Source organism: Athene noctua, chromosome Z, assembly GCF_965140245.1.
Source record: "Athene noctua chromosome Z, bAthNoc1.hap1.1, whole genome shotgun sequence".
Taxonomy (NCBI): Eukaryota; Metazoa; Chordata; class Aves; order Strigiformes; family Strigidae; genus Athene; species Athene noctua.
Window position 1 is genome coordinate 3,074,257 of NC_134077.1, and position 14,802 is coordinate 3,089,058.

The window sequence follows — 14,802 nt, forward strand, 5'->3', positions numbered from 1 at the left end:
GCAGAAACAGGAGGAACACGTGGCTCTGTTACCAGTCAGTGGTTATGGCTGCATGTGAAGACTTGGATATAGATTATACATGCTGCAATTATATCGATTTTTTCAAAAAGAAAACTCTGTCTATCCACTTGAAATCCTTGGAGTGCATCTGGCATTCCAGTGTTTCAGTACTGAAGCGCATGTGATAGTTAAAGAGAAAAATCCTGAATTCTAATGAATGGTATGCTAAAATGTTCATGCTTTAACAGGTCTAATAGATGCCACTAATTCACTAATATCAGGAAGAAAGGCTTTAAAAATTTATCTTTGCTCTTCGATGTTCCAATCAGGCTAATTCTAGCTATCACTTAGTTGGAAGTTACGTGATGATTTTACAAGGTGGTTATTTTTATTGTTGTAGGAAGAACAACAGCAACTGCTTCAGCTAGAAAGTAAACAACTTCAGATGGCAAAGCTACAGAAACAGAAGGAGTGCAGGGATATGTTGCTCAGTGCAGCACAGGACAAGAAGAATCGTCTTCATGAAGAAAAACAAGATGAACTTGCCCTAGAGATGAAGATCTTAGAAAAATATCTTCCCCACGAGGACGCAGAGGAGAAAACAAAAAGAAAAGTAAGGGCCAGAGGTGTTTGTTGTGAAGTTGTGAAGTGTTGTGAATGGAGTGATGCACTTCACTTGTAAGAGTGAAGTAGCAATATGTGCATTGATATAAAGCAATGATTTAACAAAGCTTGATAGTAAATGCGACAGTGGTTTAATATATTCGATGGCAAGGCTCACTTGATATTTACTGCACAGAGGACAGGGGCAGACAAAACTGTCAGGGAGACTCTCCTGTTGCGTCATGAGGTTCAGAGTGGACCCCTTTGCTTTCTAAACTTCTCAGAGAGGAGTCTAGGCCCAGCTGGATCCACCTTTACTCCCAGACACGGTCAGTGGTTTATGTCTAAAAAGACTGTATGTGCGCAATCAATCCTTTCTATCCCTTAGCTAAGATTTCAAAGTTTTATCATGCTATTAATCACTTAACCTGAGAATCTGTTGCAGCAAAGACTCTCTAGACCTCGAGGAGTAACCTTGTGAGGTGTCCCTACTAAAGGGGAGATCCTGGCGTGCAGCCTGCTGCCATGCAGGAGAGCTCAACCGGCCCTGGGCTGTCCACTGTTTATGGAGTAATATAATTGACTCATATTTACATACTGACTACAGAAGATAGTTTCTTCCAAATTTAGATGAGTCGGACATTGCCAGCACTGTGGTTACAGAATCACAGAATCCCAGAATCATCCTTCCCTGTCCCTGCTGGCCACGCCAGTGCTGACACAAGCCAGGATGCCGTTGCCCTCCTTGGCCCCCTGGGCACACTCTGGCTCATTCTCACCCCCCCAGTCCCTCTCTGACCGGCAGCTCTCCAGCCACTCCTCCCCAGGCCTGTAGCCCTGCTGGGGGTTGTTGTGGCCCAAGGGCAGCCCCCGGCATTTGCCCTCAGTGAAACTCCCCCAGTTGGGCTCAGCCCATGGCTCCAGCCTGGCCAGGTCTCTCTGCAGAGCCTCCCCACCCTGGAGCAGATCAACACTCCCACCCAGCTGGGTGTCATCTGCAAACTGACTGAGGGTGCCCTCGATCCCCTCGTCTGGATCATCAATAAAGATGAAGAAATAAAGATGAAGGGAAGGCAAAACCCCCTCTCTATTCTCCAGTCAATGGAAAATTCAAATTATCCCTTGGTACTGTATTGTTACCTGGCTCCCCAAATCCCCTTTGAGTCAGATGCAGCCATCACGCCCAGACACAGCCGTTACCACCAGCACTGCTTGGTTATCGGTTGAACAGTGTTACAGGAAATACAAGTCAGTTTGGGAGGAGGCAGTACCTCATCTAGACTGATTCCGTGACCTTTGGTCAACTGCACAGTATAAATGAGATCAGCCACAAGCCTTTTTCTCTGAACAAGTTGATTCTTTTGTTGCATAGCCTGTTGCCTCTCTTCCTGCCAGCGCTTTGCTTCTCTGAAGAATCCCATTATCTGTTAAAACCCCAGCAAGTACTTTAGAGCATGGTTGGCAATCAGCAAGGCTACCAGGCTATACAAAAGAAGGGGACTCACAGGAAATCCTGGAATCTTGTCCCTCTGTTCTGATTTCATTTGTATACATCATCCTTATACCGCGTGGACATAATGGAGGTTAGAAAAATATTTTTTGTTTCATTTCTAAATATTTGTGACTGCAGAGGAATTAAATATTTAACTTAATCGAATTCATTAATACTAAGATATGGTTTTAAATCCTTAACAGCTGGATACATAGATGCAAAACATGTTAAATATCTTGGAGATGCCGTGAAACAATGGATGTGTCTTTCACTTCCTGAGTTTAAAACAAGGAGATTGTCCAACTTCAGGGTTAAAATGGGTCTCATGGTAACTTAAAGACAGGGAGCTGCATTCATTACTCTGCTCAAGGTTATTAGAAGATGTTGTAGGCTAGGAAAGTTATATAAACTCACTGTTAGACCTTGGCACAAAATTAGAGGAGGTGATATTTATTATTATTATTATATTAAAATTATATTATTATACTATTATATTAAAATTATTATAATATTTATTGGATCCCAAGGCTTCGATTGTGAGTGATGGTGAAATAGTGTGGTCAGCTGTGGAAAGTTTGTAAAATGTCTGTGTTGTAGTGTCGTGGTTGGAGCCTAGAGTGCAGCTGAGCACCATGCAGCTGTTCACTGACTCCTTCCCCTCCCAGTCCTGGGAAGGGAAAAATGAATCCAAAGGCTCAGGAATTGAGATAAGGACAAGGAGGAGTGGCTCAGCCATTATGGTCATGGGCAAAAGGCAGGCTCCTTAGGGGAAGAAAAAGGACATCCCTTTAATTCAAACACTAACAACAACACTTAACAGACAAAATGGGACAGTGAGAAGTGTTACCGTATGTTAAACACACCTTTTCTCACCCCTCCCTTCTTCCCAGGCTCAGTTTTGTTCCCAATATCTCGACCTCCTCCTCTCCCCGTGGTGCAGGGGACGGGGGTGCAGTCAGTCCTGCTGTTCCTTCCTCCAGGGCTGGGGGGAATCACTCTCCTGCATTCCTCCCCTGCTCCACCTCACGTCCCTCTCCCAGCAGACAGTCCCCCACAAACTCTCTCCGCCGCCAGTCCTCCCCACGGGATGATTCTTCCCGAGATGCTCCGCCGTGGGTCACCCCCACGGGTTGCACCTCCCAGCACCAAACTACAACAGCGGGGGCTGCTTCTCCCCACAGAGTCCCGGGGGTCCCCCACAGGCAGCCGGAGAATCTGTGCTCCTCCAGTGACCCCCATGGGTGATGGGGGGCCCTGCCCTCTCACCACGGGATACAGGGGGGCTCCGTGCTCCGGTGCATCTCCCCCTCTTCCTCCTCCTTCCTCCCACTGACCTCGGTGTTGGCAGAGGCGTCCTTCCTCTAACTCCCCCCCAAAGTCCTCCCCATCTCTCTCAGGTTTCCCTTCTTAAATACATCATCACAGAGGTGCAGCCACCATCACTGATTGGCTCGGCCTTGGCCAGAGGTGGGTCCGATTTGGAGCCGGGGAAGCTTCCAGAAGCTTCTCACAGGGGCCACTGCTGTAGCCCCCTCCCCTGCTACCAAAAACCCTGCACACAAACCCAGCACATGTAGGCAGCTGAGCTGATGTGGGGAAAGTGATCACCCTGTATTTGTTCTGCTCTTACACTGCTGTCCAGGCAACTGTTGTCTGCCCAGGAAGAAGAGTCTGTGCAGCTCTTTCCCATGGCAGGGTTTGGAATGGAGCTCTAGGCTGCAAACCAGCACTTCACATTTTGAAAGGCTTTTTGGAACTCATTTACTCAAATCTGCAAACGTCTGTGTGTTTGCAGCAAGAGTCGTTGAAGGAGCAACAGACTTACCTGGCACACCTGGCTCGACAGCTGGAGGAGGAGAAACAGCGAGAAAAGGAAGAGGACAAGCTGCTCAAAGAAGAGATGGCGGAGGTTTGGGCCAAGAAGGCTGAGCAGCTGCGATTAGAAAAGGAGGCTAGAAAGCAGCTACTGAAAGATGTCCTGAATACAAGACAACTGCAGATTGAGGAGAAGTGTAAGTAGTAGTATATCTTGGCTTGTGTCAGCACTGGCGTGGCCAGCAGGGACAGGGAAGGGATCTGAGCCCTGGGCTCGGCACTGGGGAGGCCGCCCCTCGCTGAGGGGGTTCAGTGTTGGGCCCCTCACCCCAAAAAGGCCATTGAATGACTCGAGCGTGGCCAGAGAAGGGCAACGGAGCTGGGGCAGGGTCTGGAGCACAGGTCTGCTGGGGAGCGGCTGGGGGAACTGGGGGGGTTCAGTCTGGAGAAGAGGAGGCTGAGGGGAGACCTCCTGGCCCTCTGCAACTCCCTGCCAGGAGGGGGCAGAGAGGGGGGATGAGTCTCTGGAGCCAAGGCCCCAGCGCCAGGCCCCGAGGGAATGGCCTCAAGCTGCCCAGGGCAGGGTCAGGCTGGCTCTGAGGAAGGATTTCTGTGCAGAAGGGGCTGTTGGGCGTTGGAATGGGCTGCCCAGGGCAGGGGGGAGTCCCCGGGATCCCTGGAGGGGTTGAAGAGTCGGGCTGAGCCAGTGCTGAGGGATCTGGGGGAGTTGGGAACGGTCAGGGGGAGGGTCATGGTTGGGCTGGAGGAGCTGCAAGGGCTTTTCCAACCCAGATGATTCTGGGATTCTGTAATAACAACTCACTGTCTGTGCACCAAACCTACGGCCTGAATGCCAGCCTTGGCAAAGGCAGAGGGAGTACAACACACTGCTTTTGGGAAGACCATTTGGCCCAGTGTGTGCGGGCTGCGTGGTTGAATGGACAACAATGCTGCTGTCTCTGGATCTGCTTCTGAAACTTTACTCCTACAGGCATTCCTCGCACTAATTTCCCATTGCTGTCACCAGAGCAAAGCCTAGCAAAGTAAGGATTGCATGGACAAGCAGTCATTATTATTAATTATCTTCTTATTATCATGATGATGAAGTTCTGAATGTGAAATCTTTTCTAAGTGGGTGAAAAACAAAATAAGCTGGGAATACACTTGCCATTGTTTTTGTGCCTCTTCAGAAACAATATCGCTCAGGCTTGCTATTTATGCTGCTTGGCTTCAGTACAGTCTCGCTGTCCCTTCAAGCTTGGTGTGATAGTATCTTCTAGAAGTTTGTTGTGTTTGTTTTTAAAGTGCAGAGAAATGCAAAGGAGCAGGAAGAACTCGCTCAAGAGAGGAAGTTATTAGCTGAAGCAATGACAGAACTCAAGCATGTAGAAGACGAAAAACACGCAAGGTATTTTTCTTTTATGCCATTGGCTCATTTCATTGCAGATCAAACTTGAATAGGTTAATTCTCATTTTCAGATGACTTTATGAGCACGGGGGGGGCTTTTTTCTGGTCAGAGAGGCTCTGCCACCATGCAGCCTATCCGCTCCAAACGCCTCAATCGCAGCCCTGTTATATTGTGATTGGTATTAAATCACTAATTCTGCTCTCATCATACAAATAATGCTAATGCTGTTTCATTACATATGCCTGTTGTAGTCTTTCTGAGCCATCACGTGACTTACATCGATGATGTTTATTAAATACATCCCCTCGTACTCTGGGCTGTTATTAGGAGTGGCAGAGGTTGGGGAGGAGGGTTAATGAAAGGTTAGTTCATTACTTACCTTGGAGAACTAGATAACTCAGCAAGGTTTGTTGCTAAACTCCACCCACCCACATCCCTTAAACAGTCATAGAATCAGCCACCGAAATACCAGACTACTGCACGGGCTCCTGACCTTAACAGTTCCTCAGGGTGAAAACACAGTTACTTGCAGTAGCTGAAGTGTTCCTCTGGGTGTCATGCAAAGCCTAGGGCGAAGGGCCTTATTTCACTTCATTTCCCTTTTGTCCTCTTGCCCTTTCTGCTTGTTTGTGCCTGGGACGTTACCGAGGAGCTCCTTCCAGAGCCAGTATCTGTGGTGTTCTCAGATGACTTTATGGGGAACAATCCCTGGCTGGGGCAGAGATCAAGCCCAGCAGGGCTACAGGCCTGGGGAGGAGTGGCTGGAGAGCTGCCGGTCAGAGAGGGACTGGGGGGGTGAGAATGAGCCAGAGTGTGCCCAGGGGGCCAAGGAGGGCAACGGCATCCTGGCTTGTGTCAGCACTGGCGTGGCCATCAGGGACAGGGAAGGGATCTGAGCCCTGGGCTCGGCACTGGGGAGGCCGCCCCTCGCTGAGGGGGTTCAGTGTTGGGCCCCTCACGCCAAAAAGGCCATTGAATGACTCGAGCGTGTCCAGAGAAGGGCAACGGAGCTGGGGCAGGGTCTGGAGCACAGGTCTGCTGGGGAGCGGCTGGGGGAACTGGGGGGGTTCAGTCTGGAGAAGAGGAGGCTGAGGGGAGACCTCCTGGCCCTCTGCAACTCCCTGCCAGGAGGGGGCAGAGAGGGGGGATGAGTCTCTGGAGCCAAGGCCCCAGCGCCAGGCCCCGAGGGAATGGCCTCAAGCTGCCCAGGGCAGGGTCAGGCTGGCTCTGAGGAAGGATTTCTGTGCAGAAGGGGCTGTTGGGCGTTGGAATGGGCTGCCCAGGGCAGGGGGGAGTCCCCGGGATCCCTGGAGGGGTTGAAGAGTCGGGCTGAGCCAGCGCTGAGGGATCTGGGGGAGTTGGGAACGGTCAGGGGGAGGGTCATGGTTGGGCTGGAGGAGCCTCAAGGGCTTTTCCAGCTGAGATGATTCTGGGATTCTGTGAAATCTCACCCTTCTGAAGGAAACGTGTTGGGCTTCATTTTGGATATGCTTCACTTAAGCCAAGATGGCATTCACTGGCATCAGGGAGTGTTGGTGGTTCAAGTGTGTTGCCTTAGTGCACAAGTCTCGACTAGACTGTTGGCATTTTAAGTGTCTGTGAGTCTGTGTGGCTCCTACTCCAGAAGTGCTTGAACACGCTGGTAGACTTCCACTGCTTCTCCAGGGGGTAGTAAAAGGAATCTATGAGTCTCGAGGTAGACTGGAAGAACGTTTTCTTCTGACAGCCATTTCCTAGTGTCTCCGTACAACGCTGCAGCAGGAGCCTGCACCCTGCCTTCCCCCCCGGCCGTAACTTATTTTCAGACAGAGGGAGGGTAGTCGGGCTCTAAGGCTGCTGCAGCAAGGAGCCTGAACTAGGAAAGGGCTGAGATCTGACACTCTCATTCTCTGTCCTCTCTCTGCCACTGTGAGGGGCAGGGAAGGCACGTGGATTACAGGGAGTTGCTCTTTTTTTTTTTTGTTAAGCACGGATTTTTGCAATCTGCTTTATAAGATATGAGAGAATGCAATTATTCTCTGAAGGTCAGCATGTAGCATTTGGTTAATGGAGGGGTAGTTATTCTTAACACCTAAAAGGAGTGTTGCATGGTTCTTTAGTCTGAGGTTGAATGCTAACAGATTTAATAATAATAATTAAAAAAGTGGTTTTTTTTGAACCCGCACTTCATGAATAAGTTATTCATGCCATTTCCAGAAAAAGAAAAGAAGCAAAAGAATACCAAGAGCAACTCAAAGCTCAAATTGCCCACCGACAACAGGCCCGTGATGCTGAGGAAGAAGAGAAGCATCAAGAATATGAATCGGATCTGGCAGCAGAGAGAGCTTACCAAGAAAGAGTACAGGACATTCTGTCAAAGCCTTTTGAGAAGGTAGCAAAACCCCACCCTTTGAGAAGAAAACTAATGTCTTAAATCTCAAGAAAATAATATATAATTTTTTAGCTCACTTGGTTGCCTTTAACAAAACATTTTCTAAGGGTGTTTCTAACTGACTCGAGTTAACAGACCCCTCTCCACTGTGAGGATCAAAATATTTAACTAGAAAATACAAGAAACATAGTATTTTAAAGGTTGCTTTTTTTCCCTTGTGGATATTTTTTGACAAAATGACCATTTCAAATCAAAGTTTTTGACATTTTAATACAAGAATACTGTACGTTGTCTGCAATATAACGGTGTGTTATGACATGAATGATATGCAGGCATTCTTTAAAATCTGCACAAAGAAAATTTGTAGAAGAGTTTCAGAAAACCTCTATTAAAGTGCCTTTCAAACTGCAAATATTTGCAGAATCTTTTTTTTTTCTATTTAGACAAAAAGCACTTGGTGGCTCATCTTCATTTTCCTTGTTAAGTATCTATTTATACCTTGTAAAAATCTATTTTACTGTGGGATGGGCAGTAAAGAGCTGATATTGCTTTGCATATATTGTGATAAGTGTAGAATGATCTGTGGATTATCAGAGTCCCAATGCTGGTCTGTGAGACCTCTGCTTGGACAGATTGAATTGTGCAGGACTGAAGTCATCCCTTCCTTGCAGGATGATTTATGATTCTGATGGCAACTCTGCCTCTTTGGACTGCCTTGGATTGCCACCAGTGCCATAGTCTGAACACAGAGAATGAGGGGGCTGGAGCACCAAGAATATTTTAAGACCGAGCAACACAAAAAGTGGCCAGATGTCAGCAGGAAGGACTCATGAGGTTTTTTTGGCCGTGGGGAGAAGGGACACTTCCTCACTGCTTTCTCAGCCCCCGACGTTAATGGGCAGAGTGTCCTTTATGCAGGAAGAGCCGTGGGTGACACAAGGAGGACAAGTGGGAGCAATCCACCTTGTTCTCCCCATGGCTTTGCCCTTGACCAGCTTCCTGGGGTGTATTTTATTAGTTTTCCCTCTGTCCTTTTCAGAGGAGGGAAGTGAAGAATCCATTTACAGCCTCACATCCTTTCTTGCTCAGAGACTTTGTGGCACTGGGAAATGTTTTATCTTCTTTCTCACCTTTTTCCAATTGAGTCTTTGCTGCTGCTAATCTGCAGATGTTTCTCTCTCCTCCTTCAGCTTTCCAGCTTCTCCCATCTTTCCTCCAGGCCCCACTTTTCCACACTTTTCTTCTCCAACCTCCATCCCTCACTAAGCACTTCCTCCACCTCCTTCCTACCTTCCCCTTTCAGAGTTTGGGCTCCCTGTTGGCGAGTAACCGGGACTCTTGTGTTTTTGTTCAGTGAGAGCATGAGCAGATGCCCAGAGAAGCTGCTAAATGCCAGCTCCCAGGCCTCTAGGAATGAACTGGGAATAAACTACCTGCACAGCCACCTCATCTCCTTGGTTTAAAGCAGACACCAAGCTGATGAATACTTTTCGTCTGTGGATTTGCCATCTGCAAAGCCATACAGAGGGCTTCAGAGCCACTCCATCTATTTTGCAGGTGGGAAAGGCCACCCCAGATAATGGAAATAGTTTCATCAGTCCAGAGAGCTCAGGTAGTCATAGGTTTCTGCTCTCACCTCTGGGTCAAATTGGCAGAATGATTAAGAGATTAATTTCCTGGTCTGCCACAGTCTCCTGGTGTGGCCCTGTGCAAGCAATGTAGATTTTTCTTTACTACTGTGACCCTTCTTTGAAAAATGAACATAATAGCACATTCACAGTTCCAGGATTAATTAAAGTGTGTTATTAAAGGCTGTGACACTGTCATTGGGTACACCTAATATAAGAGACAAAAAGTACCACATTGGTGAGCTTGGTGAATTTGAGCCATCCAGAACCGTAATAAAGCTTTTTTAAAAATAAAATAGGAACTCAGGAGAGGTGGTCAGAGCTATCAAGCATTTATAAAGTGTCTGAGTTCCCGCTCCTGGAGGCAAAATTCCTCTGCAATGAATGTGAAGTCTGCACCCCAAATAAAAAAGATCAAGCTGGGAGAGGTTCAGAAAAGAATTCTCATGGGACAAGGGGCAACCAGAGTCTCCTGAGAGAAATCTGGTGGTCGGTGAACATGGGGCTGGGGCTGACCCCTTTGCTGCCGAGTGCTTTGTAGGCTTCAGGTGGGTCTAGAAGAATGGCCAAAGCTGGTAGCAGGCTGCTGAGTGGCTGGGTGAGTCAGCAGCCTCCTTTAGAAATGTCTTCTCCCTGCCCCTAGTAGTCAGATGGGCTATTAATAGTCATAAGAACATGCCAAGACTGAAGAGTTTCCTTAGTCCGAGTGATTTCCATCTTCTTCCAGTTCCTTTGACATCCTCACAGTGAACTGGGCGCCGAGTAGCATGTGCTTCAAAGTGTGGCCGTGCCTTTGCATCCCTCCCACCGACGATCGTGTGAGATTTGTGACTTACAGCACCAGCCAAATGCACCCGGAACGGTGGCTTACAAATCCTGAGAACCTCAGGAGCGTTGTCTATTACCTGTGTGTGTGGTATTTTCCCCAGAGTGAGCAATCCTGGAGCCAAACCATCAAACGGAGAGCGCAGGGACGCTGGTCCATGGCCAGATGACCTCTCCCTGCACCACAGCTGGGAGCAACCCAGAGACAAAAACACTGTCACATAAAATCTAGGCAGTTACAGGCACTAGAGCTTTGCCAAATACGCTTTCCTGAGTATTTTTTATTACATTTTTCATATTGACAGAGAGAGAGCAGAGGTGTGGAGCATGTGGGTGATTTCTTTGTGGCAGAGCTGGGAACACCATTTCCTGATCACATCGTCCAAGCCCTACTCCAAGATTTGAAGCCCTGGAGCTTGCCAAGGGTTTAAGACTTTTCTGCACCCACCTGTTTGCCCATAAGGGCTTTGATATTGACCCCAGGACTTTGGCCACGCATGAGGCGTTGAGCTGGGGCGCAGTTCCTGGTGCCCTGCATCATGTTGCTGGCTTGGACCCTGCTCCCCGGGGCTGGGGGAGCCTTTGAGGCTGGAGGCTTGGACAGAATCCAGTTTATTTGCAGAAAAATCCTGCTTTCTTAATTATTCATTGCTTTAATACCTTGATTAATTATTCATTACTTCAACACAGGTAGGAACACTCTGCAGAAACATGCCCAGGGTATGGTCTCACTGCAGCCCCAGCCAGGCTGGAGAGTCGTGCCCAGATGTAGCACGTGGTGACTTCTGCATTTCCCCAGAGGAGGGAATTCCAGCTTTGAGATCTTTGGGACAACTCTGCATGCAAAAATTCAGTGCCTGGCATCGTTCTTAGCAACAGTCAGCTCTGTCCTGATGACAGTCGTAGCTGTCAGAATTGATGCCCCATGCCCCATAGTTTTGAGGCATCCAGTGAACGCAGAAAACTTTCCCTGCAAACCTTTACACACGCAGAGAGTTTAAAGTACTTCGAACTGTGCAGATATTGCCTCTAATTTTGAGGAATAAGGTTGACCCAACTCTCATTTTACCTCTGGCCACTTCTGCTTTCAGCAGTAGTTCCTGCTCCAAAGTATGTCCATGGAAGATTTCTGGATAGGGCTATTGGTGTTAATGTACTGCTTGTGCATCAAAATTCAACACTAACTGTAGTTTGGGGGTCAGGGGATTTCACAGAATGACAGAATCATCGTGGTTGGAAAAGCCCTTGCAGCTCCTCCAGCCCAACCATGACCCTCCCCCTGACCGTTCCCAACTCCCCCAGATCCCTCAGCGCTGGCTCAGCCCGACTCTTCAACCCCCCCAGGGATCCCGGGGACTCCCCCCTGCCCTGGGCAGCCCATTCCAACGCCCAACAGCCCCTTCTGCACAGAAATCCTTCCTCAGAGCCAGCCTGACCCTGCCCTGGGCAGCTTGAGGCCATTCCCTCGGGGCCTGGCGCTGGCTCCTTGGCTCCAGAGACTCATCCCCCCTCTCTGCCCCCTCCTGGCAGGGAGTTGCAGAGGGCCAGGAGGTCTCCCCTCAGCCTCCTCTTCTCCAGACTGAACCCCCCCAGTTCCCCCAGCCGCTCCCCAGCAGACCTGTGCTCCAGACCCTGCCCCAGCTCCGTTGCCCTTCTCTGGCCACGCTCGAGTCATTCAATGGCCTTTTTGGCGTGAGGGGCCCAACACTGAACCCCCTCAGCGAGGGGCGGCCTCCCCAGTGCCGAGCCCAGGGCTCAGATCCCTTCCCTGTCCCTGCTGGCCACGCCAGTGCTGACACAAGCCAGGATGCCGTTGCCCTCCTTGGCCCCCTGGGCACACTCTGGCTCATTCTCACCCCCCCCAGTCCCTCTCTGACCGGCAGCTCTCCAGCCACTCCTCCCCAGGCCTGTAGCCCTGCTGGGGGTTGTTGTGGCCCAAGGGCAGCCCCCGGCATTTGCCCTCAGTGAAACTCCCCCAGTTGGGCTCAGCCCATGGCTCCAGCCTGTCCAGGTCTCTCTGCAGCCTCCCCACCCTCGAGCAGATCAACACTCCCACCCAGCTGGGTGTCATCTGCAAACTGACTGAGGGTGCCCTCGATCCCCTCGTCTGGATCATCAATAAAGATGTTAAACAGGAGTGGCCCCAACACCCAGCCCTGGGGGACACCACTGGTGACCGGCCGCCAGCTGGATTTAACTCCCTTCACCACAACTCTCTGGGCCCGGCCATCAGCCAGTTTTTTACCCAGTGAAGCATGTGCCCATGCAAGCCACCAGCAGCCCGTATTGCCAGAAGACTGCTGTGGGAAATGGTATTGGTGGTTTCAGTGCAGAAATGCTCATTTCCCCTACTTGTCTGATTTCAGTGGTAACCTTGTCTTCACTCCTCTACCTATAGAAACCCCCAAAGCAGATATGGAACGATGGGGTGCCTGTTGCAGAGCAGGGAACTCCACTCCAGCGCTAGCCCCAGCACCCTGCCCTCCTCGCCGAGCCCTCCAGAGCTCCTGGCTGCTCCGTGCCATCATCTGTCCGTCCATCTGTCTGTCCTGTGGTCTCAATGTGTCACTGCAACACAGGGATAAGGCTGGGACCTGGGAACATCTGCGGGACCACACACATCTCCAACACCCATCCTGCACTTGCAAGGAAGTCACTGGCTCTGCTTAGAGGGGAAGAAACCTGATATTTGGTTCATTTTCACCTCTAACTTGAATGGAAGAAGAGGTGGTACCATAAAATGCTATTTAAGAGCCAGTGCTCATTAAATATTATGCTCAACACAAGTTTTGATTCCCAAATGGAAAGAAGCTTCTGTCTCCTGAAGGAGACAATTTCCAGCAACTCAGCACTTAGGACACACTTCAGGGATTTTGTATTCATTTGGGGATTTTTAGTTCTAACTTTAATTAAAGTTTTAGCTTAATGGAAAATCATGCACGGCACCAGCTGGTATTCTACGGGATGGGCTGTGCTTTGCCTCTGGGCTGTCACTGCTACCCAGGCTTCACTGAAACCTTTGCTCCTGATTGCGCTGGTACTTCACATTTTGCTTTTACAGTTGATTTAATAAAAGGAGAGAAACAAGTTTTGTTTGCCAGACAAAACTATCTTGGAGGCTTTGCAGAAAATATGCTGCTGTAGGTGTCAGACAGGCTGCAAGTTCCCCCCCCTCGCCCCTCTTCTTTTCTCCTTCTTAAACTTCTCCCAGAGCCACATGCAATTTATTTGGATTCACCAAGGACATGAGAGCTGGAAAAAGTGAGATAACGGCAATGCTTGTTGTCCCTCCACCAAATCACTGCTGCTCCCTGCCAGGCTCAGGGAGGGCTGAGACAAAAAACGTTGAAGTTCTTTCCCCCCCCCCCCCCGCCAAGGGATGAGGAGCAGGGGGTGAGATGCCACCAGCGATGGCTTTAACAGAAAATTGTGGGTGCCCTGTGAATGGCACAGCCCGAAACCATGGGAGGAGGGATCCCCGCTTCAGACTAAACAACAAAATTCAGAGAATAGACCCGGCTGAGGACGTTTTCTGCCTGCTTAGTTAATATGCAAAATACCCGGAATGGTAATAAATAGCAAGAGTGATTCATTAGGAATATTTTGCATTTGCATCATCTTTCTCGAGCTCAAAAAGTGCTTCATAAGCACGAATGGAAGCACAGGATGCTCCCTGGGGATGGAGAGAGGCAACCTGGCCACGGGCTGACAGGCTGGGGACAATTTTAGGCTGTTTCTGCCCAAGAAATAATTTCTGATTAGGGTGTCGGATGCGGAGGCACGCAAGCAGGACCTGCCGTGCTAATGGTGGGAATCCAAAGATGGAGAAAACCCCATCCCAGGTGCTTTCCTTGCCTGCGTTTTCAGTGGGCTTATGTGGGCAACACTGCTTGCCCTGGGCAGAGCCCCAAACCACCGAGGGGCACCCGCCTGGAGCTTAACTACACTTCTTCCGTGGGAAAGGAAGAAGAATAAAGAGGTTCAGGCTGGGCAGGAGGAGAAAATGTTTCCCAGCAAGAGTGGTCCGAGAGTGGAACAGGCTGCCCAGGGAGGGGGAGTCCCCATCCCTGGGGGGGTTTCAGGGCCGTTGGGATGAGCTGTGGGGGATGTGGGGTAGGGGAGAACTTTGTAGAGTCGGGCTGAGGGTTGGACTCGATGATCCTGAGGGGCTTTTCCAACCTGAAGGGTTCTGGGATTCTGTGAAAAGGACAAAAAAAAAATAAAAATCCCCAAACCTAAGAATAAATACGGTGTGTTTCAGCTCCTCAAGTGAAGGGAAGGGCGTGTTTCCCCGCCCGGGGGCTGGGGGCAGGAGCCTGACGGGCTCCTGGGGATCCCCGGGGGGGGCGGCTGGGACCGCGAAGGAAAAATCTGTATAAAAAAGGTCTTTTTTTTTTTTTTTTTTTTTTTTTAAAAAAAACCAAAACAAACAACAAACCAAAACCGACGCCGGCAGTGAGATAAAACACGGCTCTTCCCGTCCGAACCCGGCGGGGAAGAGGGGCTGGGAGAGCCTAGCTGAGCCGAGCCTAGCCTAGCCTAGCCGAGCCGAGCCGCCCCATACCTGAGCGGGGCGCGGCGGAGGCGGAGCGGACCTGCCTCCTCCTCCTCCTCCTCCTCCTCCTCCTCCTCCTCCTTCTTCCCCCCCCAGCCCTCCAC

General features: G+C 49.8%; 1 protein-coding gene across 1 annotated transcript in view; it reads left to right on the plus strand.

Annotated features, from left to right (window-relative positions):
• Nucleotides 1-8,008, plus strand: part of CFAP53 (cilia and flagella associated protein 53) — a 36,150-nt gene extending 28,142 nt beyond the window's left edge. The window contains exons 5-8 of the mRNA XM_074932894.1: nt 401-613; nt 3,891-4,107; nt 5,216-5,318; nt 7,516-8,008. Coding sequence (XP_074788995.1) covers nt 401-613; nt 3,891-4,107; nt 5,216-5,318; nt 7,516-7,732 — 750 coding nt within the window. The 3' untranslated portion in view covers nt 7,733-8,008. The remainder of the gene's footprint in view (nt 1-400; nt 614-3,890; nt 4,108-5,215; nt 5,319-7,515) is intronic.
• The last annotated feature ends 6,794 nt before the right edge of the window (nt 8,009-14,802 follow it).